Below are 26,129 nucleotides of genomic sequence, written 5' to 3' on the forward strand. Positions count from 1 at the left end.
TTTTATTGAGTGTAGCTGTACATGTGCCATCTCTCATGCTTGATCCACCTATCAGAGGATAAAGACGTGAGTAAGGTATATCCTCTTCTCGGAGTAGTTTCAGTGTAGTGATGGAAATGTTCACAAGTAATGTACGGGCAAAACAAAGGGGGCACGGAGGAGCCAAGAATAGGCTGCTTGTGGGCAGAGTGTGGAATTTGCCTAAAACCATCCAGTAGACACATTAACTCTTTACATGCTTTGTATATTAAAGAGAAGACAAAAAATCAAATCATAATTTGTTAAAATTACATGATTCAGTATTTTTCTTTCTGTTTAAGTATTTGATAAATAAGCATGACCTAAATGTAGGGTAGACAGATGACCAGACAGAAGAGATTAATTTATTTCAGTTGTCGGCATTTTTATAGAAAGGTGGGGACGTTTAATTCATCTGAAGCTTCTTCATACTAACTCCTGATTAGGAGATGAAGGCACTCAGTATTGACCTTCAGGTTTCAGAGGCTGATGCTTTTATGTTAACAGAAAAAAAAAAAATCCTTAAGAGAGAGATATGCTTTAGGTGTTAACTGATTTAACTTTAGTGACAGAAGGTTTTAGTTAGATTGAGACTTTTTTCCCTTTGGCTTTTCTTCATGTGCAGAAAATAAAGCTGTATTTTGTAGGCTAGCTTCCAAACTCTCAAATGGTGAAAGTGCAACTGTGCTTGGGTTCTAGAAGGCCCCATCCACCTGTGACGTGTTTGTTACTTGTTTTCAGGATTTGTTCTGTGTTCTAGGTTAGAAACCAGGATTTTTATTCTGTGGCTTGCCATTCTTCATTTGCAGTCATACACATTTATTTAAAGCCCCCTGCCGAAAAAGCTCCATGATAAGATTTTTGGCTGAAATTTTCAAGAGAGATTAGAGATACGGGTTCTGCTTTTCTGAAGTTTATGGCCCAAAGGAAAAGCTCCTTCCATTGCAAAATAATGAAAACACAACAAGAACTACAAAAGACCAGACCTTCAAGCAGTTATAATAATTAGGAAAATAGCTTCTTATTCCGTAGGCGCTTACTCATTTACTTCTGTGACTGTACGAAGTTGTTACACAGCACGGTGAGATTTATGCACGGCTGGCCGGCTGTGGTTCACAGGTGAGAAAACGGAGGCTCAGCAAGGCTCAGGTCATAGAATTTGCTCGGGGGCCGTGTAGTGAGGTATGTGTGTGCTGAGGTGTCAACCCAGTTCTGCTGTTGGTTTGTCTGACTGTTTGCATCGAGATGGCACAACCGGCGTCAACAGCACTCACAGCAGCGTGCACTTGAGGCCCAGCCCGGGTTAGTTCTGCAGAGACTTAATGAAGGAGGCAGGATGTGAAAGGCGGGTTTTGTATCCTTGTGGTCATAGAACAGCAGAGACCAGGGAGTGCACTTTGACGTCTCCCTGGCCTGGAAAGGAGGGCAGTATCGAATGGCCTAATCTGCCAGGGTGGCTTGCTCAGTATTCGTTCTACTCACACCTAATACCCTCTGCTCCAGCACTTGCCAAGATCAGCAAAATCTACTTTTAGACTCAAAATCATTACCACCTGTGAGTTTCAGGTGTCACTTCTGAATGACATAGCATTCTGCCAATTGCTCCTGTGGATGGCTTGAAGTGGCGCAGTTTGAGAAGTGTCTTGAGTCCACAGAACAGTGTTGCAAATGCTGTTATAATTTAGCCAGCTACATTATTTTTTTTTTTTTTAGCCAGCTACATTATTGAAGGCATTAGGGTAGTTCAGTTCATTTCTCCCATCACTTAAAAATAGAAATCTGTTACCAACATTAAAATAAACATTTCACTGAGAATGGGTATTCACTTGGAGATTTCGGATGAAGTTTTCTCACTTCCCCCATCTCTAGCAGAGTAATTAGAATATGTCTGTGAGTGTGTGATGTGTACAGACACATATGTTATATCCTATTTACATGTATATTCCATAAAGGACTATGAAGTAAGTAGTCCATAGGTTATAGCTGAAAGTGCAACAGAGTAAATTCATGAAACTAGAGGATGCATTCACCAATAGGGTCACCAAGTTTGTTCTGAAGTATATTTAATTAAAGGCAAAAGAAGAGAGTGGCAGAGGATGAGACAGTTATATAGATCACCAGCTCAATGGACATGAACTTGAGCAAACTCCAGGTGATAGTGGAGGACAGGGAAGCCTGGCGTGCTGCAGTCCATGGGGTCGCAAAGACTCAGGCGTGACTTAGCAACTGAACAATAGCAACCACACAACATTGTTGTGTGGTTCTTTGCATTGATTATAAGTAGGATTTGTGAAAATACAGTATGCCAAAGACAAAACAAAAGATACTCTAATATACATGTGTAAATCTAAATGTATTATTACTAATAGTTATTAAGGCTTGAGATCAAATAATTGATAGATATTGTTCTTAAGAATCTTAGTCCTTCTGTCTTAGTGAATGGACTTCTATTGCTGTTTTCCTCTACTGGTGTTAGACTTTATCCTGTTTGCACAGTAACAATTTTCTGTTGGTAAATGACCTGGCATTAATGGATTTTAAAAATATTTTCCCTTCATGTACCAGGAATTCTCGGGCATATTTTTTAAGATAAATATTCTATGCTAATATACTAATTTTTTGGCAAGAAAATTAGCACCTATATTTCAGTTCAATAGTTCTGTGATAAATGAAGTGTAATTAAACATTCAGATTCTGCAGCATGCACTTAAATATTAATTTGGATTCTTTTATGTTTTAGGCACTGTGCTAGGCATTGAATACATAATGGTTAACATAAACAGATGCAATTATAAAAGTGCAATTACAAAATTTAGACATCTCTCAAATTTCAAATTGGCCATTGCAGAAATAATGACGTATTATTATATTTCTTGTTGCCACAGAATTTAAATAATCTTGTTTATGGAATTTAGATAATTTTTTCTGTAATTAAAGAGGTATTATTTGTAGATGGCAGTAAATATTTGTTTTAAAACCTCTATCAGTGTTAGGCTTACTGTGTATAAGTAAGTGTTCTATTTTCATGAAGGAAGGTGCCATTTTATGCTTAGAATGACTGCTTTTCAAGTAAGCAAGAGAAGTAGCATCACAAAGTAAGCAGAAAAGGAAAACTCAGTTTTGAGTGGCAGCAAGGTATTGTAGAGTTTAAAAGGTCAGGCTAGTACAGGAGGCTCTGGTTTTGCCACTTAATATCATGCAGAATGTTGTGACAGCCAGGGCTGATACAGCTGAAAATATCCGCAGCCTTGGAAGCCTTGTAAGTTTCAGAAGGTCATTTTGGCATCATAGTAGAAACACTGATTCATATGGAAGGTCAAATTGGACAGCCGGGCAGGAAGATAGGTTGCTGAACCCAACAGTTGTAGATTTTAGGATAGTTGTCAGCTGCAAAAACTGGGTATTCTAATTTGCTGTGGCTGTTTTTCATTGAAATATTTACAGAGGAACAAGTTTTACTTGATGGGAGGGTTCTGATTTCTCTTCTGTAAATCTTTTTAAGTGTTGCATCTACAACCTTACCTGATACCAGGGCATTTGTTAAAACAATTTTATTTATGTGTAATGTGTACTCCATCAAAAAAAAAAAAGAAAAGAAAAGGTGTTAGTTGCCTTATGATAAGCACACATCAAATAGGACTATGAAAAAGACAAATCAGAAGGAAAAGAAATGAAACAAGTACTTGAGATGAGATTGAGAACTGAATTTATCTCTCGGCTTTCTGGAGACTAAAGCAAAAGCTTTAGGAAGTAGAGAAATCCCAAGTTTATTTGTTAAGATCTCTTTATATCCCATGTACAGTCTTATTCTTAGCCCTTAGGATATTTAGTTAAATATTCTGACTCTGCCCTTGAGTGAAATCTTGGAATGGATGGATTCCAAATAATTAAGAAATGAAGGCTGAATTCTTCATTCTGGCCTTCAAGGCCCTTGCTGGTTTGGTTCCAGCCCCGGATTCCAACACCATCTCCGGCCGCCCCGTTGCACGTGGTGCTCCACGCCGCCGTTTCCCCCACCTCCCTGTTCTGTGCTTTCCCCGGCCCCTGACTTTGTTCCTTGTATTCCTGCAGCCTGGGGTGCCATTCCTTTGTGTGTCCACCCAAATGAAACCTGTCCTTCCAGGCCCGTTTCAGACGTCTTATCCATCAGGAAACCACCCCTGACTCTCTTTTGGTCACCAAGCCTTACTGTGATCGCTCAGCACTTTTTTTCTTACCTGCAACTGTTTGTGTATTAATTTTATGTCCCAGTAAAGCAATAAACTCTTCAAAGTTGCATCCATGTAGTCCCCCTAGATTAGGCTACATATACGGGATCATCCATTAGCTGTTTAATATAATCTGTGTGTATATACTGTTTTACCTATGTATTGTTTATCCTTAATATATTTATTCATTTAGTAAGATTATTGTGTATGTTGGATATATTTGGATTTCTTTATTTTTTTAATATTTTTTTCATTAATTTTTATTAGTTGAAGGCTAATTACTTTACAATATTGTACTGGTTTTTGCCATACATTGACATGAATCAGCCATGGATTTACATGTGTTCCCCATCCCGATCCCCCCTCCCGCCTCCCTCCCCATGGATTTCTTTAAATAAAACATTTTTTTTCCCCTAGGATAGAAGAGAAGAAAGAAAGAGAACTAAAAAAGAGCACTATTAGAGGAGTAGACACCTGCAATTTTTGTCAAAGGAGATAATTTTGAGGCAGTGGTGCTGAGATTGTAATTTTCAAAGTTATTTTGATTTTGGGCTTTCTTATTAGAAAACAACTTAATATTTACCTTTTTTGTGCGTGTTCCATAAGGTAACTAATTACTAGAGAACAGCTTGGTTACATGTAAAGAGAAGTACCACTTACACCATTTCAGACCTTCAGGGCTTTCTTTCTAGTATGCTTTTCTACCATTTTAACATCTGTCAAAAAATCTCTGCTTCTGCATTGCTTAGAAGTGTTTCGGACAGTTATTCCATGTCCTTCACTGCTTTTCAAACCCTCTTTGGTGGCTGATACAGATCGGTCTTCCTGTAAGCATACTTGCTTTGCATGTATTCAGTTGTGTTGCTTTCAGAGCAGTCTTCCTTTTTCCTTATGCAGAAGGTTTCTGTTAATAGATTTTAAGTCCTCGAAAGCTCTGAAGGAAGGGTGTGCCCTTCTTGCTCAGAAAGCAGACAGATGAAAATAAAATCATGCCCAAAGATCCTTTTCCTTAATAACTCATCTTTCAATCATTTGCTGAGTATTTAGAACCCTGTAATGTATTAATTGGGCTTCCCCGGTGGCTCAGAGGTAAAGAATCCACCTGCAATGCAGGAGACTTCCGTTGAGTTCCTGGGTCAGGAAGCTCCCCTGGAGAACTTGAGTATCCTTAGGCTTCCCAGGGAGCTCAGACAGTTAAGAATCTGCCTGTAATGTGGGAGCCCTGGGTTCGATTCCCGGGTTGGGAAGATGCCGGGAGGAGAGGATGGCAGTCCACTCCAGTATTCTTGCCTGGAGAATTCCCATGGACAGAGGAGTCTGGCAGGCTGTAGTCCACGGGGCTGCAAAAGAGTTGGGCATGACTTAGCAACTAAACAACAATGTGTTAATGACTAGATTAAGACTTACTAGCAGTCCTAAGAAGAAACTGATGAGACGTGGTGTGTAATTCCCACATTTCTAAGTGTACGTGTTAGTGTCCAGTGTATACCCCATGGACACACAAGGAGAAGAGCGTTTTTCTCTCGGCTCTGTGAAGGGGGCCGTCTTACCTCCTTCAGACTCACAGGGCTTGCTCCCTCACTTACCTCTCAGAGCAAGTCACTAAGGACGTAGTCGTGGCCACTGTACGTACCCGACTCTACACCCAATCTCTCTGGGGCTTTTCGGCTTCTGTTGTATTTAAGGTTGTTGACATTTCTGCGAAGTTTGGTATTAAATTGTCAGCATGTGTTGTGATTGAAATTTTAAGTTTTAAATCAGAACCCTGATTTTGGATCTTGATTGTTCCGTTCAGTTAGCTTAGGAGGCTTGGGTGAATCAGTCACCTAACCACGCCAACCTTAATTTATTTGTTCACAAACGAACAAGATAATATAGCCATCCTTTAGAGTCATGAGGAACAAATGGCAAAATTTAGATGAAAGTAAATTGTATACCAGGGAATCAAATATTATCTGCTGTTGTTGAGTAATAATAGAATGTATGAGTTCTGGGGGGAAAGTAAATTTTTCTAAGTGGCTCCTCTAATCAGAACTTTTTATTAAAGAACAAGATGAACATCTTGCAGATATTATATTAAATCAAGAAGCAATGTAGCACAGGCCAACTTCTCAAGAAGCTAATCTCTCCAGGAGTTATTAATGAGGAGACACAGTTTGTAGTTTTGTTGAAAGAAGCTTAAAGTCTTATTTAAGTCATTTTCCCTCTGTTAACTTCAATACAGAGATTTTACTTGAATTTAAATAAAGAGCCAGGTGTTAATTATGTATGAAGAGCATGATTTGACTAATTCCTACATAAAGTTTCTCTTTATTCTTCGGATACACACACACACACACACACATGCATACATACATACATGCATATCTACACTCCCATACATACATTTTATTTTGTATTTATCTATACTATTACTAATTTTATCAGATTGTAGTAATTAAGTGGTTAATTGTTTTTTCTTTTTGCAAAATAATTTTACTGTATGGAGCCTAAATATCACTGTCTCATTTTATATATTTGTGTATATATGTATATATTTGTTTATGTACATACATATTTGACATTTTAATGATAGAAAGATATGGGAAGTTTTAAGATTACCAGGTAATTATTTTTTTGAATTTATTCAATATACTCTTTCAGATTTACTGGGGGACTTTTTATTTTTTTGCAGATTAAGTAGCTTTTATATGGTGTGAACTCTTGAGCAGAAATGAAACATAAGAGGTTTGCGCATAGTAGGATGATATGAGTAGTATCTTAGATGATGTGGAGGGGCATGTATGGTGCCTGATTTAAAACAATATTTTAAAAAATGAATGTAACAGTCCCTTATAAGCAGAATCTAAAAGGAAATGATACAAAATTGGTCCATTTGGTGGTGTGACCTCAAAGGTCATTCTGTTGAGAGAGGGACAGACATCTGTGGCTTGTGTATAAAAGTCTTTTATTTACTCTGATATAAAATCACCTTTGCATACAAGTTTCTAGTTGCCAATGATGTTCTGAAAATAACGAAATATTTTAAAATAAACCTTCAGTTATGACACTGAAAAAAATGAATATAACAGAACTTTGCATAACATTTTGCAGGCATGTCGATTTTCTAAAGAAGTTAATAGAATATAATCAAAGAGCATGTCAGCAAATCTCAAATAAGCCATCATTTCAGGGCAGATACTCTGGGAAATTATTGGGTAGAAATGCAGTAAACAATCTCTGGTGGAAGTAGTCTTTTAACTTTAGTTGATTATGATTGCCAGAATTTAATGAGATTAAGGGTAGCCTGGGGAGTTTGCTTAAAATGTAGATTACTGGTCTTTACCTTTAGTAGGTCTAGCTACTAGTAGGTCCAGACCTACTAGTAGGTCCCAGGAATGTGTGTTTTTAAGTCACCCCTGGGTGACCAATACAGAGAATTCGAGGATCTTCCTGAATCTCTATAATTTCCCAGACAGAACAGAAAGTGTTGCTGTTAATAAACTGTTGGCAGTTACTGGAGTTTATTAGCCAGCTACTGACGCATTGCGATTTGCCATGGAAAGCTGGTCATTGGTTTTTAAGTGCATATGATGCTGGTAGAAGCGCATACAGCTTTAATCACTGTCTCATTAGAGGGATGTAGTCAGCTTTTCAGATCTCCTCATGTGTTACAGCTTTTCTAGAATGCACAGAACCTTATGGATGATTAAAATACTTAAGAAAGGGATTTTCTTTTTTTTTTTTTCTGTTTGGCAGAGGAACCAAACCTCAAGTTGCCATATTAGTTTGTTTAAACTGTGTTCAGTACATATACTCTTTTGGAAAGTACAAAATCCTAGGAATAGAATCTTGCTCTTATCTCCTGAGAAGTTGTGACTGTATTTATACTCCGACAACATGGTAAAAGCGCATTGTTGAAAAGAGAATAGAAGCATTAGAAATGCCCACATTTTGCCAACCAACCATCTTAAGTGTTTTGAAAATACAGTTTCAGGTTCCTCTTTATTCTGTGAACTGTTACTTAATAACCGAGAAAGAGTATGAGGAGGGTAAAATGAGGGGAGAGTGTTTTGTATTTTAATGGGACACATGCCCTTTCGCAAAATCATACAAGAGTCCATACCTACCTTAGTTTTTTAGACTGGAAATAATGCCTTCCACTTCAGAACACTCCAGTCCAGGGCAAGAGGCCCTCTGGCCTCAGGAGAAATTACCACACAGGGAAGTGTGTCTGGGCCTACATGAGTTCACCAGAGTTCTATTGTGCCTTAGCTAGTTTGATAACGCCTTGCATTATTTATAGCACTTGTCAGAAACTATTTCCTTTAGTCAATTAGTATCTAGAAAAGAAGGGGGGGAAGCAGGATATTTTCTGACATTTATAGAAATAACATGCAAAAAAAGCATTCCCTTAATCATATGACATTGTGCTGTCAGAGATTTTCCTAATATAACATGTCCCATAGAGTGTTAACTACATGTTTTGTTTTTATTAAGAAGCAAAGAATGGTAAGCTATATATTCGTTTTGATACTCTGTCAACTCAAACATTTATTCAAACCTCTGGCCCCTGTTCTTTGGCAAATAATTGCAAAATATAAATATAGTAATTGTCTTAGCATTGAGATGGTTTATTTTGAAATAACAGGAGTTGAACAACTGATTTTACAAGGGTTTCCATCGATTAACTGCCATGTAAGTGCTAACAAGTGAAAATATTTTGCAAAACACAAAGACAAGGCTTTAAGTTCTATATAGGAAAAAGATATACATTTTACTCCTTTCTTACAATAGAAATTTACAATATGGTTTGAAGGATAGTATCTTTTTTAGGGCCTTACATAGATTTAATAAATGTAGAAAGGCATGTTATTAATTGCTGGTAGAAGTATGTAATGATAAATGTTTTCTTAGAATAAGTTTGATGTTTAGTTAAAAATTGATATTTGCATATACTTTATGTCCAAAGTATTTATATTATTGACATTGACATTGAAGTCGCTCAGTCGTGTCCAACTCTTTGCGACCCCACGGACTGTAGCCTACCAGGCTCCTCCATCCATGGAATTTTCCAGGCAAGAGTACTGGAGTGGGTTGCCATTTCCTTCTCCAGGAGATCTTCCCGACCCAGGGATTGAACCCAGGTCTCCCGCATTAGGCAGACGCTTTACCGTCTGAGCCACCAGGGACGTACCACTCAAATGTAAGCATAGTTTTGTATGTATAATTGCAGTATTGCTTAAAATAATGAAAAATTGGCATTTATTTAGGTGACCACTAGTATAGAAATGGATATATAGTAAAATAATACATAATTGTTAAAAAATATTTATGTGAATCTATCTCTATTGATAAGGAAAGGTCATTAACATATTTTGTAGAAAGCAAGCCTAAGGATAATATGCTTAGTATGTTTCCACCATTACTGTAAAAAAAATTAAAAAAATATTTAAACTTTGTATGTGTGTTGTATGTGTAGATGTGTGTTTGTGTGTGATAATACATAGAAAAAGGACTGAACACACCATACTAATAATAGCGGTTACGCTTGGGGTTGGAGGGGGTTTGATTTGGCAATAGAAAGATGGGAAATTCTCAATAACCCCTTCTATATGATTTAAATTTACTGACAGTGAAAATCCATTCATTTAGCAATGTCTAAAACCAAAAACAAATAGAAAAATATATGGAGTTAATATATGTGAGAACTTCCCAGGTGCTGCTAGTGGTAAAGAATGCACTTGGCCAGTGCAGGAGACATAAGAGACAAGGGTTTGATCCCTGGGTTGGAAAGATTCCCTGGAGGAGGGCGTGGCAACCTACTCCAGTATTTTTGCCTGAAGAATCCCGTCCGACAGGGGAGCCTGGCGGGCAGTAGTCCATAGGGTCGCAGAGTCAGACATGAGTGAAGGGACTTCGCTTGCAGGCAGTGTATGTGATTCATATAAATTACTTGCCAGAGATTTCTGTCTGTCATTTGAACTTATATGTTACTATCTCTTCTGGGTAATAGCCTATCATTTATACCCATTAGAGGAGGAAATGGCAGCCCACTCCAGTATTCTTGTTGGGATAATCCCATGGATGGAAGAGCCTGGTGGGCTGCAGTCCATGGGATCGCAAAGAGTTGGACACAGCTGAGCAACTTAGTATTTATACCCATGCTTCTAGATCACTAAACAAGGCGGAACCATAGTTAAGAGCATAAATTGTTAATTTTTTGACTTTGAAATGATGTAGATGATAGTCTAGGTATAGAGGGAGAAAAACTCAAAATTTAGATAAACTGTTTATTTAACTTGTAATTTGCTTCTGAGCCTTTACATTTCTAATTTGAGAGTTCTTTATTTTCACTGTCTAATTTTTTGCCTTTTTCTGAACATGAACTTCATGGGACATGCATTTTGGTGTGTGTCTGCAAAGTTCCTCTGAATGAATGACTCATGATTCTAGATCTGCATTGCGCAAGTAATGAGATTTCAGTTCTTAAGTATGTTAGAAATTTAAGGAATTAGAGTTATGGCACAAAAGTGTGGTAAATGATTTATGTACAAATATAAATTTAGTTATCAGGGAGACAAATTTTCTCCTTTTATCCAGGTAGTCTTATATTTCTAAGCCTTGCAGAACCTCTCAGTGTTTTTCTTTTTTGTAAGTGAAGCCTTGTAATTAATAAATGTTGAAGTAGGCACCAACAAAATATACCTCCCTGTTACCACTGTGGAGCTGCCTGTTGAAATGTTAGGCTTCTGCAAAATACATTCTGAAGCTCTGGCTGTCCTGGAGAGCAGTTGCAGTAATATTAGCATCGTTTGTTGTTCAGCATCTGAGACCTAGTTTAGTATCTGTGTTATGTGGAACGTTCCCTAGAAGATACAGCTACACTGAAGTGAAAATTTGAGTTATTAATGCATGTCTTTGTTTTGAAACATATCTTCCTCTTTTTTAAACCAGGGAAAAACAACTGGGTCTTGATTCACTGTTAGTCAGGGAAAGCATAGTTCTTAAATGCATGTGAGCATATGTGAATTTGTGATTTTTTTTTTTTTAGGAAAGCTCAAATTAAACTGAAATTCTAATATTTTATCATTTTTAGGAATAAATTCAGTTGACATTGGTATATTATTAAATGTTTGAGATTATTTGTTCAAAAGGTAATCTTTAAGATCAAATCTATAAATCAGTAGAAATATCCCTAGGATTATAATGTTAAACTGTGTGGTACCTTTGTGGCTTGAGTATTTGTAAAGTTTGCAATAAAAGATGCATTTTTCATGTGATGGGGATTTTTACTGATTAAATGGAAAAAGGGGGATGTGTATGTATTGTGTTTTGTCATCAGAAGTCCATTAATTCATTTAATTAGGATGCATTCAAGTAATAGCATCCTATGTTCATGTTTGATATCATTCATTATCTTATGAAGAATAATTATTTGTAGATCTTTTTGAAGTTGAAGAAATGTGTGCTCAGTTGTGTCTGACTCTTTGCAGCCCCATGGACTGTAGCCTGCCAGGCTCCTCTGTCCATGGGATTTTCCAGGCAAGAGTACTGGAGTGGGTTGCCATTTTCTCCTTTGGGGATCTTCCCCACCCAGGGATTGAACCCACTGTCTCTTGGGTCTCCTACATTGGCAGGCAGCATCTTTACCACTAGTGCCACCCTCTTTATTTAACTGGTAACATAGATTTTGCATATTTTTCTCATAATGATTAATAATTAAGCAACAGATTTGGGGCAGTCTTCAATAGAAATAAGCTAGTAAGTTTTCCCAGGGTGAGCTTACTAGGTGACATTCTAAATCGTCTGCTAAGATCAGGTTAGTGTGCTCAGATAGACTTGATAGTGGGCTTCGCGGGTGGTAGAGTGGGAAAGAATTCACTTGTCAGTGCAGGAGATACAGGAGATGTAGGTTCCATCCCTGGGTTGGGAAGTGTGATAGCTATGATTATTTCATCCTAATAGAGGTATGCTTTATATTTTGGCCAGATTTTTTTTTCAATTGTTTTTGTCATTTCTTCACATATTGATTTTATAATTTAGCTCGATTGGACCTACTCAAATGGAAAATGGGCATAGGTTAACTACGGAAAATCTTTTAATGACTACTGGCTGTGAGAATGATTTCTGGCTTGTAAGGAAAGTTGAACATTGGGGCAAAGAGGTTCACATGCAGGAAATTTTCACTGATGTACAGGGTTCTATGGGAATATTTCCTTAAGTCTCCCATTAATCAACTTCCTCCTTATTTGTGAGTTATATGATACTGTTGTTAGGGAAGCATGGGTGACTTTGCTGCCATTCCTCAAGTGATAAAGATCATATTGAAACATGTTTTAGATGAAGATATCACCAGCCTCAATAAGAAGCTCGGTTATATTGGTCAGAAGGTGATATTTTTCAGATGGAAAGTTAAGATTTTGACCCCTAGTTACTATGGCAAATAAAATATAACTCATAAAAGTAAACTTTAAAATCAAAGTCCGTAATGATGGTTTTGCTAATGTGTCACATTGCATTTAATGTTCAGAGTTTTGTCATGCTTCTTTCACATTTGTAGATTTCAGTTGGGTTAATGAACCATTCTTCCTGAAAACTGCCAGAATAGTTAGATTGTTTTTTCTGTCTCTTAGTGCATTGCACACGTATCAACACTGTTGATTTTACTGTAGTCTTGTGTTCTGACTTCCTAGTTATTATTTTGAAATATTAAATGACATGGGTGGATCAGAAATGACTACCTAAGGCTAACAAGATAACTTCATCTTTTTGGTAATATATAGAGTAAATAAAACACTAAATAGAATTAGTATTTTATCTCAAAGAATGATAAAGTAGCATTCATAGTGTTGTTATACTTCCTTGTAGAATAGAGGGAAATGTTAAAAGACTGCCTGTTTGGAATCTTCAAAAAAAAAAAAAAGCAAATTTTCCTTCCTTAGCCAGAACTGAGGACTGATTCTGTCAGAAATGCACTGATAATTATTTACATGTTAAAAATTTGCAAAACCATGTGTATCTATTTCAAATTATTTTGTGGATTAAAAAGGCTTCCATCAACTTCCCAATTAAGGAAGTATAAAAATGGTTTTATGTTAATTAGCCTCCTTTCCTTATGCTTTCTTTCTAATAAGTAGTCTTTGATCCTGATTTCCTTCAGCTATAAAGGTGACATATCAGTGTTTTAAGCTGTGTATCTATTGTTTAAACAAGGCATTATAACTTGTAGCAAATATTTGTAACCTAGTGTTCAGATGTACTAAGAAAAATACTATCATGCCACAAATGCTGACTGTTGGCTTAGTCTGGCCCTTGTGCTTTGCTGGTGGTGGCTGTTTGGTGAAGAAACTGGCTGGCATCTGCCTGCTGTCACAGAGCTTACATTTTACTGGAAAAACTAGATGATAAGCAGATAGTGAAATAGGTACATAGTATTATGCCAAATACTAACAAGTGTTGTGAGGAAGAATAAAGCAGGATAAGGGGCTGGAAGTCTGCACTGGTGTAATAGCAAGAGAGGTTTGCGTACTTTTGACAGTGGGCCGAAAAAGCTTCTAGGCAGATCAACTCTGCTGTGGGGACTGGATGAGGGCACATTTAGGTACGAAACTTCTGGCTCAGGCTACAAAATGCAGCAAGACGTCTTGATATTTATCTTCTAATACCTTTTTAAGTTTTATAATTTTGCCTTTTATGGGAATCATTTCAAAATTCACTTTTTAATCACTGTCTGCATAGAGGCTTCCTGTTTCATTTTTGTCTGAAATATAAATCCTTAAAGGGACAGTAGTCATTTTCTAACGTGAAAATTGCTTCCCTAATCATCCAGTGGTCTCTTACTGGAAGGATTTTGAAGGAAGTCAGTTAGGTGATACATTATTGCTAAAGATTAGAATTCCAAAAGCAAGCAACTAAACTTTCACGTTTAGTGAAAATTCTAATCTTTAGCAATAATATATCACCTAACTGACTTCCTTCAATATCCTTCCAGTAAGAGACCACTGGATGATTAGGGAAGCAAACCTTATCGGCATCTTAAAGGAATGATTTGATAGTTTTAGATTACTTGTTTGAGTTGGTAAACATAATCTTCCTTTCCTTGTAAGCAACTTGTCACCCAAAACAATGCAGAGCATCAGACCAGTAGGCCACATTGCCAACTGCTGTGCCATTCCAGAGGATTTGTGGTTGAGAATTATGTTTTTTCTCAGCAGTTTTTCTAAAACTTCAGTCATTTGCATATATTCTTTATGATTTTTGCCAGTATGATTACGATTATTCCTTAAGTTCTTTTTGTTATACTTTAGCCTCTTCCTAAGTTACACATCCACATGCTTTGATGAGCTTGTTTGAGCATTCTGATGCATCTGTTAAAATTACGTTGTTTCTGCATCACTGAAAATCAGCATGGGTGCTACCACCAGGGTGCTTCCCCCTCACTGAGAAACACTGATCTTAGCTTTTTGTTATACGAAGTTGAATATTGGTGAAGATTGCATTAACCCATTCAGAACACAGTTTTTCCCATGTAATAAATGACTTTGTTACTCTATTTAGTCCCTTGTGAGTAGAGAAATAGCTATATAGCCTCCAGAAGTGCTTAGTTAGTTATTTGTTTACCAAAATCTCTGTTAATATTTGGGACAAGCCATAGGCAAAATTGTGCTGTGAGCTAACTTAGTTTACTGAAGTGATGCATTGCTAGTTGCGGACTTGTCCACACCAGTGAGCCAGAGGGAGAAGTTACAGTTTTGGACAAGGCTCTTCTTCTCATCAGCTCCAAACACACTCAGCAAAGTCGGCCATCTCTTCCAGTTAGCTTGAAGATTTCTTAGTAAGTTTAAAAAAAAAAAAGAAATCTCAAAAAATTACTAAGTTAACTTCCTCAATATGTAACATTTCAAAATGAAAACTTATGAAAAAATTCCCCCAAATTCCCAGCTAACTACTCTGGCATGTAGAACCAATCTGCCTATATTTGGTCCAGAAGAATTGAAATGGTTAGTGAGCATTTGTGACTAGGAAGTTTCACCTTGCTCATAGAGGCCAACGGGTTCTCCAAAACAGAATTTTAGTCTTATCGCTTGTGTCTGTTTGTCCTGTATTACACAGTGTATGCAGCCCTTAGATAGATGTCTGTATGAATGTATTCACTGTTAGGGCTTCCCAGGCGGCACTGAGGTAAGAATCTGCTTGTCATTGCAGGAGTCTCGGGAGACTCGAGTTTGATTCCTGAATTGGGAAGATCTCCAGTAGTAGGAAACGGCAACCCACTCTAGTTTTCTTGCCTGGAAAATCCCATGAACAGAGGAGCCTGGTGGGCTGCAGTCCATGGGGACACAAAGAGTCAGACACCATTGGGCACACACATGTAATAATCCACTGTTCAGTTCAGTTCAGTTGCTCAGTCGTGTCCGACTCTTTGCCACCCCATGGACTGCAGCACGCCAGGCTTCCCTGTCCATCACCAACTCCCAGAGCTTACTCAAACCCATGTCCATTGAATCAGTGATGCCATCCAACCATCTCATCCCCTGTCGTCCCCTTCTCCTCCCACCTTCAATCTTTCCCAGCATCAGAGTCTTTTCCAGTGAGTCAGTTCTTCGCATCAGATGGCCAAAGTATTGGAGTTTCAGCTTCAGCATCAGTCCTTCCAATGAATATTCAGGACTGGTTTCCTTTAGGATGGACCGGTTGGATCTCCTTGCAGTCCGAGGGACTCTCAGGAATCTTCTTTTTGAACCACAGTTCCAAATTATCAATTCTTTGGCGCTCAGCTTTCTTTATGATCCAACTCTCACATCCATACATGACTACTGGAAAAACCATAGCTTTGACTAGATGAACCTTTGTTGGCAAAGTTATGTCTCTGCCTTTTAATATGCTGTCTAGGTTGGTCATAGCTTTTCTTCCAAGGAGCAAATCCACTGTTAGTTTAGTGCTGCTGCGGCTGCTAAGTCGCTTCAGTCGTGTCCGACTCTGTGCGACCCCATAGACGGCAGCCCACCAGGCTCCCCTGTCCCTGGGATTCTCCAGGCAAGAACACTGGAGTGGGCTGCCATTTCCTTCTCCTAGTTTACTGCTAGTATATATCAATTGCCATAAGAGTAATTATCTGTAATTCCTCAGGTTTTTTCTTTTTATTCTTTAATCTATTTTTGGTTTCTTTTCTTCTGTCTTTATATTTTATTCTTTCCTTTCTATTTAACTTAAAGTAGAAAATACATGTGAGTTCTAATATCACTTAAGGAAATACTGATCTTGGTTCTTGGGAGGAATATGCTTGTTTGTATCAATAGAATGTGTCACATGATGTAAGGAACTCTCCAGTTTTAGTATTTTGAATTTGATCACTAGGTAAAAGAAGGCTCTTACCATAAAAACCTATTAAAATTTGATTCTCACTTAAAACAGTTAAATTCTCCATTTCTTTGTTTTTGTTCAGGGAAGTTTGTAATATATTGAAATATCCGTCAAAAATTTACCTCAGAAGCAGTTTACCTGTTAGCTAATACGTTTACAGTAGCAGTGCTTCTTTCAATAATTATTTGCAAACAATACATATTTTTAGGGTGATACATTTGCAAGATTTCCTACAATCTGCACAATACCCATACACATTTAAATAGTATCTCTATCTATAGAACAAAAAATCCATTACCACTGAAGTATTGATCCAAATCTTATAAAATCTTAATTTGTTAAAGTTATGAAGATTTCTGGTCTTCCTTGAAATTATGTTTGAATAAATAAAAAGATTACAAGATAGCATTCTGATATTAGCAGTTTACTCAAATACCTTTTTTTCAGATAAAATATGAGTTCGTTACCCCCAGCGCCCTGTGTCAAAGGCAGAAACACATATTATCAGGTGTAGATGGAGTATTTCATAAAAGTCAGTGTACCCTCTGATCACTCACTTGTCCATGTCCGGCTAATTGTAAATATTTTGATTATCACCTTGACTAATACATTTTATAATAGTGTTTTCAGCTTAAAAATACAGAGCTGTACTTTTGCAGTAATACTTTTTGACTTAAAAGAACTGCTCTGCTACAGAAAATATAATCGGAACAGCCATTTGTAAGCATTTCAGTAATTAAGGTATATTTTGTTGCTTGAGTATTACTAAGTCTGTAACATGGTAGAAGGGGAAAACAACGCTAGAAATGAATTTTGTCATTGTATTTAGACATAACCTCCAAGCAGTGAGGTTATTCCTCTGTGTCCCACTCCGTTGTTTTTCCTCATTGTTTGGATCTCAGAGATCATGATGCAATTTTCCTGGGGGTTGGACACATGTCCTCATAAACATGTGTATTTCTAATAGGTTGAAGAAAATTATTTTTGTCTTAAACATTTAAGAAACATTATGTTCCAGGGACTGGGTTAAAAAAAAAAAGTGGCGATAAACACCCTATTGTTGTGGAATTTATAACCTTGGGGACAAAAGTTCCAAGAGATACAAAGTACCGAGAATATTGTGAGGGGGTAGAATGTTTAGCAGAGTTAGCATAGCCTTTTTAGAGAAGGATATATTTGAGTAGCAGTTTAGACAAGAAGAAGGGATGAGGAAGTATGTGTCAATCCAAAGGTTTAGCATGTAATAAGTTTCAGAGGCTCCCACCTGTATGGTGTATGCTAAGAACCCACAGTCCCTCTCTCCCTGGGAAGGTAGAGGTGCAGGGCTGGGAGAGGCCAAAAAAGATAAAATGTGTCAGCTTAAAACAAGGGGAAGGGAGAAAGAGGGGGTTGTGCAGCATGCTGTTAAGAGGTCAAGTAACGCCAAGGACTGTGCAGTCTTTAGATTTGGCTTTGATGGGAGCATTGATGAGGCCGCTGAGCAGTAAGGCAATAGTTGTGCAGGTCACACCGATACTTTTTTTTTTTTTTTTTAAAGTGAATGGAAGAGGAGGAAGCAAGAAAAACAGCACATGTAGGTGACTCTTCAGACTTTTGGGAATGATGGATTAGGAACATCAGGGAGGTGACATATAACTCGGCAAGGTCCCCTTCTTCCCGCCATGCCACCCCTTCCATTTTAGAGCTCTTTTAGCACTTTTAAGAGCTAAGAGGAAAAGCAGGAATATATATATCAGGAATTTAGAGAGGAAGCGGATTTAAGAAGGAGCCGGTCAAGGTAGCAGTTTAACCTTGGGCAGTAGAAGAGAAAACTGGGAGACTAAGAAGAAAGATACAAAAAGATAGTTTAAAGATGGGTGGTAGGAAGGTGAGATAGAGTTCATGCCCGAGAGCTACTATTTTTATGATGAAATATCTGTGACATGTAAGATCGTATCCATTGTTGATAGTGAGAAGAACCCAAAGGAGGAGGGACTTGATAGTGAGGAAATTTTAGAAAAGCTGGAGTGTCAGAGGGGGTGGTCCAGGCGGAGGCGAGGATTCCTAGGCAATGGGAAACCTGAGTGGCCCTAGAACACAGTAACTTACGGAGGTAGTAATGGGTGTGTGTGTTTTTTCAAGTTTGTGTTTATGCATGTTCATGTGTGTTTATAGGGGTGTGTTCCTGCGTGTGTTTCTGTATTTTTGTGCTAATGCCAGTTCTGACATAGAAATTGATCATTTAATTTACCAAAGTTATGGGGCTCCATCTGTTTTCCATCCCTAAACCAGACACTTAAGGTTACTAAGATGTGTGAGGCTGTTTCTGGCCTTGGGAACATGTCTTCTCATGGGTCAGTCATATAAATGCCAATCAGACACTGACTGGGGCGCAGAGGTAATTGGGAGGAGGCAGTGTTACTATTTGGGTGGGTGGGGATGAAGGAAGTGACATCCTGATAGCGTCTTGGAGGAAGTGACATGTGGATAGGCTTCCCAGGTGGCTTAGTGGCAAAGAATCCGCCTGCCAATGCAGCAGACGGATTCTATTTCTGGGTTGGGAAGATCCTCTGGAGGAGGAAATGGCAACCCACTCCAGTACTCTTACCAGGATAATTAGGTGGACAGAGGAGCCTGGTGGGCCACAGTCTGTGTGGTCCCAAAGAGTTGGACAGGACTGAGCAGGACCCCAGAGAAATGGAGGCCGTGGTTGCAGAGAGAAGGACAAAAGAGATGTTGACCACAGATGTGGCACATACTCACAGCATGATGGAGTCAAGAAGCTTTGAATGCAGAGCAAGTATTAAGGAAGGTGAAGAAGTCTTAGAGTTGGTGCTAACTTGGCTTTGTTTTTACGGAACCAGGAATAGGACTAGAAAATTTTTTGAAAACAAAAAATACTTCTGGAGCATCAGTATGAGTTTTTTTTTTTTTTTTTAAATCTTTCTCAAAAGTTGTGGCCTTTACAATATTTTATAAACCTAGTATCTGGTAGTTTCTAAAAAAATAATGTTAAAAATGACAGTGTTAATCTTAAATCAAAAAAAAATTCTGCTAAGTATACATGTTTTATCTATATGTATGTGTATATATATTCATATTCTGTGTTCTAATTTCCAAGTTATAAATATGTTACATGCCCGTTGGCCATTTTTGGCCCTGGAAGAAGTAATCAGATACTGTTTATTATACTGTTATTGCCTCTTTGGAGTGTGAAACTTCTAGAGTTTTTGAAGCCTTGTTTCCTTTGGTAGCATTCAAAAGGGAAAAAATAATATGTATGCTGTTCTGTAACTACTAAGCATTTTTGGGAAAGTTTTCCCATTCTGATTGAAAGTAAGTTGTTAAAAGCAGAAATGCCCTGCTGTATATAGGGAGCAGTCTTGTGGTGCCCAGTTACGAGATCTTTAGGCCATAGGGGGTCCCTCACCCCCTCACCCCCACCCCCTGGCTTCATTTGTACCTCTGAAATGCATCGTACTGCCCAAATCAAACTGCTCACTTACTATTTAATGTTTCTGCGATGGAATCACTCTCTCCCTTGAGGTTGACTTCAGATTTGCCAGACACACTGACAACACTGCCCTCCTTATTTCCCCCACATGACCTCAGCTTCTGCTTAAAAAATGCTCAAATAAAGGATGCTTTTGTTCATATCTCGCCTGCCTGTGATATATTGACAAAGTGTCTGCGGGCTGAATGGAATAGTTTTACAGTAGGAGTGCCACTTTCAGTGGAGGGGCAGGACTTAGGCTGGAGAAGGAAGTGAATTGGATAGGTCAGGAGAATGTACCATTTGTAAACACCCCTTTCCTTTTTTATTCACGTGTCGGGACAGCAGGAGCAGGCTGTTCAGTGCCTGTCCCTGCCCAGAGCCGGAGGGAAAGCAGCTTGGAAGTCGGCTGCAGTTTTTAAACCTTGCTTTTTATTTCCTGGTAATGATCTTCAAGTGCTTGGACTTGTTTGGGAAGCTGTTTTGAAACTAACATGGTTTAGTCCACTAACTGCATGTTGGGTAAATTCAAAACCCACATGCTCGTCCTCTTGCAGTGGAATAAGTCACATCTGATGGACATTTTCTGTGCTTATAGCATAGTAATGAACGTCTGACAGGCGCGACCTTTCATAAGACAACCCACACTATTGGCTTTCTGCCCAGAATATTGCTGCAACACTGTCTGTGATTGGTTATCTCTCTATCATGCATTGCTTCACAAGGGGAAACGGCCCCTTTTTTTAATAAATCTACGATGGCTGGCTGCAATATGCCTCACTGTAAGTAGTGTGTGTGTGTGTGTGTGTGTGTGAGAGAGAGAGAGAGAGGGAGAGAGAGGGAGGCTGGCTTGAATATGACTTAGTCTGGTAGCACATGGCAAGGTTGTGATACTGTCTTAGGACATCAGTGAAGAGCTACTTAGTAAATCTTAACCTATCTCTTTTTTCTACAGGTTGGTACTAAGAAGTGCCTTTCCTGACGTCTCTGCTGCTTGGAACCGCTTCTAGAGCAGTCTCTGCTTTTGCCTTGCTTGCTGCCAGCTAGACTGTGACGACAGTGCATCCACCCTCCACCTCTAGCCCAGACGCCCCCATTTCTACTTATAATCAAGAGAAAAGCTCTGAGTATCTGGCACTGCCCTAGGCTGCTTTAGTTTTAAAAGAAAAGTTTGCTGAAAAAGTAAGATATCTTCTGCCAGGAAATCAAGGAGGAAAAACAAAATCATTTTCTCGATTTTGCTCTAAACTGCTGCATCTGTCTATGCCAAACTAATCAATACCGATTGCACCACCAAACTCCATTGCAAATTCAGCTGTGAGGAGATTCCCTTTCAGACAACTTTGCTGAAAGCAGCTTGGAAATTCGGTGTCAGAGGGTCTGCCACGTTTTCATGCTTGCATTTTGGGCTCCAAATTGGCACTGGGAAGGGGTTACTAGAGCACAAGGCTGATTCGAGGCCCTACTTTTAAACGTTCATCTACTTACGATCCTAGTATTTCTCTAAAAACCAAAACCTCTTTGAATTAACAGTTTCATGCTGTGAATTTCTAGTGGGAGATCTTTTCCTTGATATTGAGAACACAATTTTCCATGTACTTTTAAAGCAGGGAGTGGGGGAAAAGTATTTTGAAGGGGACATTTTCATCATTTTACAGTTTTATCAGTTCACTTTTTTTTTTGGTTGTTACTTTTTTTTTTTTTTGAGGGGGGTTGGGTTTGTTGGTTTCACTGAAAATTTTAACTACCTGTAAAATCTAAACATGGCTGTTAGTGTCACACCAATTCGGGACACAAAATGGCTAACACTGGAAGTATGTAGAGAGTTCCAAAGGGGGACTTGCTCACGGCCAGACACGGAATGTAAATTTGCACATCCTTCGAAAAGCTGCCAAGTTGAAAATGGACGAGTAATCGCCTGCTTTGATTCATTGAAAGTGAGTAAATATTATATTATTTTAAGGATACGCAATAATTGAATAAAGGGGATATGGACATGCAGTCCACTGAGTTTGGAATTATGGATTGCTTTGTTAATAGTTTTAGTTATACGGTGTGTTCCTATCTATGATGTTGGGGTGGGGGGCTTTATTGAGAAGCAATAGAGCCAAGTCTGGCCAAACTTTGTTATGATAACTTTTATCTGTCTTTTAATGCTGTGATTTTCTTTTTTTTTCTAGAGCAGAAAGTGTCAGCATACTTTTACTTAGTAATGGCTAAGTCAGTCTAGAGAAATAGTAAATGTATGTGTCAGCATAAGCGTAGACTGTATATGAGGCTACAGCAGTGGCTAGATGGGGATGGTTTGTTTTTGCTTGTTTGAAAACGTGCTGTACAGTTGTAAAAGAAAAGCAGATTTTGTCAGCTAAACTTGGGTAGACTTTTTATATTAATATTTTGACATTATGGATTTCCTTTTTATTATATGAGCATATTATTTTAAGGCCAGAAGCAATGCATTTGTGAAAAATGTAACTAGAAGTAAGGTTCTGAATTGCTCTTATAGTATACTATCAGAGGCATAAACTTCGTTGAATGTGAGTTTTATAAATCAGTGGAAACTCTATAAAAAGTACTATTATTAATTGGACTTTTTGTTTCTAAAATTCGAATGTGAAGTGATTTAGCAGTTTATTTTCTGTTGGCTCCTGATTATTATTATTTTTTATTTGTAACAGCATCAGCCGGGCTGTAAACAGTTAGCTATTGTGGGTACCGTAATACTAGCTTTAGTATATTTTGACATTCAAAAATATCATTGGATTTGTATTTCAGGTTTCAAGTTTGAAAGTGAGTCTTTTAAAAGATAGCATACATGTCTTTATTTTGATGTGTAAGGTCAAGACTGCAAATGTGAAGATTCCTAGGTACTCTGTACATACTTGGTTTAATTAAATCACCTTTGAATATTAATATGCAGGTGTAATTCTGAACCTTTGAGAAGGAGGTTGCTATCATTTTGACAAATATATAGAAGTGAAGGTTTCATAGACATATGTTGTCTGATGCAAAAAAAAAAGTGCTATAAACATTTTTCTTTCATACTATAGGGGAGAATTAACTGAACTATTTAACACATAAGTTAACTCACATCTCACCCCAGTGTTACGAGTTAAGGTGTGAGTTTACTATTTCAGTAAATTGCTTCTTGGTCTAGTTTGTGCTCCTCACTTTGCTAAAGTTTTCACCAAAGACTCAAGGATATTATCTTCAAAGTAGAATATGAAAGAAAGCATTAACAACGGGAAAAATATAATGTTAGGTTGTTCTTAATGACATAGTTCTAAAGATCAGTAAACAAAAGTTATAAATTACCCCTGGGCGTTTTTTTCCCTCTTCTTTTGAAAGGCATCCATGAAGGGCACACAGTAGTTGTACCGTGTCATCCTAAATTCTGCCGACTGAATTTAGGTGTAATTAGAGACTGGGACCCATAAAATGAGGGGCAAAAGGCTAATTATGCTTGTCAATAACCAGCTTTGTCCGTAAGTAACCCTGTTTTGACCCAATTACTAGTAAATCCAATTTTTAATCCCATAGACAGTTGATGGTGCACTGGTAGCTGAAAAACGAAGGACATTAAACTTAGCTGTGACATTGAGTGGTTTCACAGAAGACCTGCCTCCACGGCATTTGGAAACATTGTGAAACATTAAAATTCAGTTGCTATTTTCCCCTCTCAAAATATTTTTTTAGTTGCTGCTCACTTGTGGCCACAGAACAGTCCCCCTTTGAGCAAAGCAGCAGCATTGCTTAATGACATGCTGTGTGGTTAACAAGATTCAACTGCCACATCAAGGACTTTTTTAAAAAACAATTTTAAGATTTTAAATTTACTTTTGAAATGAACTGGTTGTAGCAGCTAATCAGTGCAAACGTTGTCCATACTCTTTGTTCTTTCTAAGAGAATCTGAAATTTAATTTATAGCGTCTAAAATGTAGTAAAATATTTCAATTTGAATACGAAGAAGAAAAATAAACACAAATTTATTTCTAGTGGAGCTTCATCCCCAGAATGACAGCAGCTTCTTAAGTGTTAGTGAAATGACTCTGTTAAAAATTAATTTAAAATTTTTGGAATGTGTTAATTAGGTATTCATGTTTCAAAGACCATGTTTCATCTATATGTGTGTATGTTTGTAGCTAACACATGTGATTCTTGATACAGTATTTAGAATCCTACCTTTTAGGTAGTAGTCTTCCTGTGTTAGACTTTGTGGCTAAAATAGATCAAAAACATATTTTAAAACAGTTAAAGTAATTCTGTGACTCATGCCTGAAGTTCTGAAATTTGGGAGCATTATGAGGTTTCCATGCCAGTAACCGCTAGATCATTTGTATTGTTTCAGAGAGTAAACGGAAGGAATTCAGAAAACTTGTAATATCCTGACTTCTTTAATAAAATGTGTTCTATGTATTGCTCCAATCCATAGTCCAGCCTTTTGTGAGTTCTTGAGCCCTGAGATGGAGGTAGCCTGTGTAATCTCCTATTTTTAGCAAGTTAGGAAAGCAAACCAAACACTCTCTGAGAGGACCCTGGGAAATGGCTGTACCCTTCAGCTGTGCTGTTTCAGACTTTGGCCAGGCTCCCAGGTGACTTAGGTTTATAGCAGACTTCTACAGAGAGGAGGAGAATTCATTTCATTAAAAACAGAAGTCGAACAGTTCAAGAAAGTATTTATGTAGAAGAAATCGAATTGGCATATTCTAAAGGGAATAGGAAGAAAATCAGCTATAGTAGCATTTTAGTTACATACTGGTGATTTTAAAGTTTAAATAATTAACTTAGTTGCATTTACTACGTGAAAAATAGAATTCCGAATCACAGTATATGTGTTGCAAAATAAAATGGGAATATATAATAATGAGGAATATTGTACAGAAACAAGTCACGAAATAGAAAGATAGCAATAAATAGAACAAAAGCTATAATATGAGTGCTCATTTATAAATTAAACCATATGTTCTAAGTGCTTCATTTTTCTCAATTTTGCTTTTGCACTTGCAGTATCAATTTACAACAAAGTATATTCATGTTGAGAATTAAATTCTTTACGAATTAGAGGTTTGAGTGTTTTATTGCTTTCGGTATTCTGAACATTAGAAAAGGTGTTTTATTTAATGATGAAGAGGGTTTTTTTTTTTCCCCTTATGGCTTATAAAAGGGATACTGAAAGAGAAATATGTCGAAAGGAAAATGTCAATTCTATAAGCTGCTTGTAGAATATTATGTTTCAGAAATGATGATTCAAAGAGTAGTTAATGGCAAGTTACCTTTCTTCTTTAGTAATAATTTCTTAACTAAGACAGTTGATATAAAGAAAGCCTACAGGATGTATTCTAATGTGATGCCAAGTTTTTTATATTATCAAAAAAGTAAGCTTTCATTCATCTTCTGGTCAGCAGAAATACACTATAGCTTATGGAATTATTCTTTGTTCAAATATCCATTTATCTTTCAGGTGTTGAGGGAGGGGGAATATAACCTTTAGTATTTATTTTCCAAAATCTGGCAAAACTCTTTTACCTTTGAAAAGTTTAGTACCTTGTTTTCTTATCAAATTAGGCAATTTTGTTTAGGATAATTCATTGTTCATTTTATACATGTTTGTGTGTACAGTTAGTCCAGCTGATCAGATTTATCATAGACACATCAGAGACCAGATTCTACTACGAAGTGCCATGGAATCAAGGGCACAGGTAGATGCATTTAAGTTTCCTCTGAAGACATGGCATAATATGTGAAAAAATAAAATTAGCTATTAGAAGACATACAATAAGTAAACATACAGGTAAACGAACAGCTAGAAAACCCAAAGTTAGTAATACAAATAAGCCAAGTTTCTGGACCAAGTTTCTGGATGGTTATGTGGGGACAGACGTAAATGGACCTAATAAAGTGGTCTCAAGCTGTTTACAGTTAGACTTTAGAAATCTTCCATTGTTAGCACAGTTTTATCTTCAACTTAGCCATTGCCTGTGTTGCTGCTGCTCCAAATCCTGGCATAATCTTTCTGTCATGTCTTTTAAACCAATTTAACTGATAATCCTGACAAAACGGTATCTGCAAGTTTCAGGCTAAACAT

General features: G+C 37.6%; 1 protein-coding gene across 32 annotated transcripts in view; it reads left to right on the forward strand.

Moving 5' to 3' along the window:
• The window catches only part of MBNL1 (muscleblind like splicing regulator 1), a 210,027-nt gene that overhangs the window by 35,528 nt on the left and 148,370 nt on the right, over positions 1-26,129 (forward strand). For 12 of the 32 annotated variants that reach the window (XM_043873707.1, XM_043873703.1, XM_043873715.1 and 9 more), the window contains exon 2: positions 20,999-21,980. The exons of 6 other annotated variants lie outside the window; for them this stretch is intronic. In XM_043873707.1, coding sequence (XP_043729642.1) covers positions 21,807-21,980 — 174 coding nt within the window. In that variant the 5' untranslated portion in view covers positions 20,999-21,806. Of the gene's footprint in view, positions 1-20,461; positions 20,486-20,507; positions 20,826-20,998; positions 21,981-26,129 lie in introns of those variants that run through there. 14 more of the 32 variants (XM_043873718.1, XM_043873736.1, XM_043873725.1 and 11 more) reach the window with 7 other exon arrangements.

Source organism: Cervus elaphus, chromosome 19, assembly GCF_910594005.1.
Source record: "Cervus elaphus chromosome 19, mCerEla1.1, whole genome shotgun sequence".
NCBI lineage: Eukaryota > Metazoa > Chordata > Mammalia > Artiodactyla > Cervidae > Cervus > Cervus elaphus.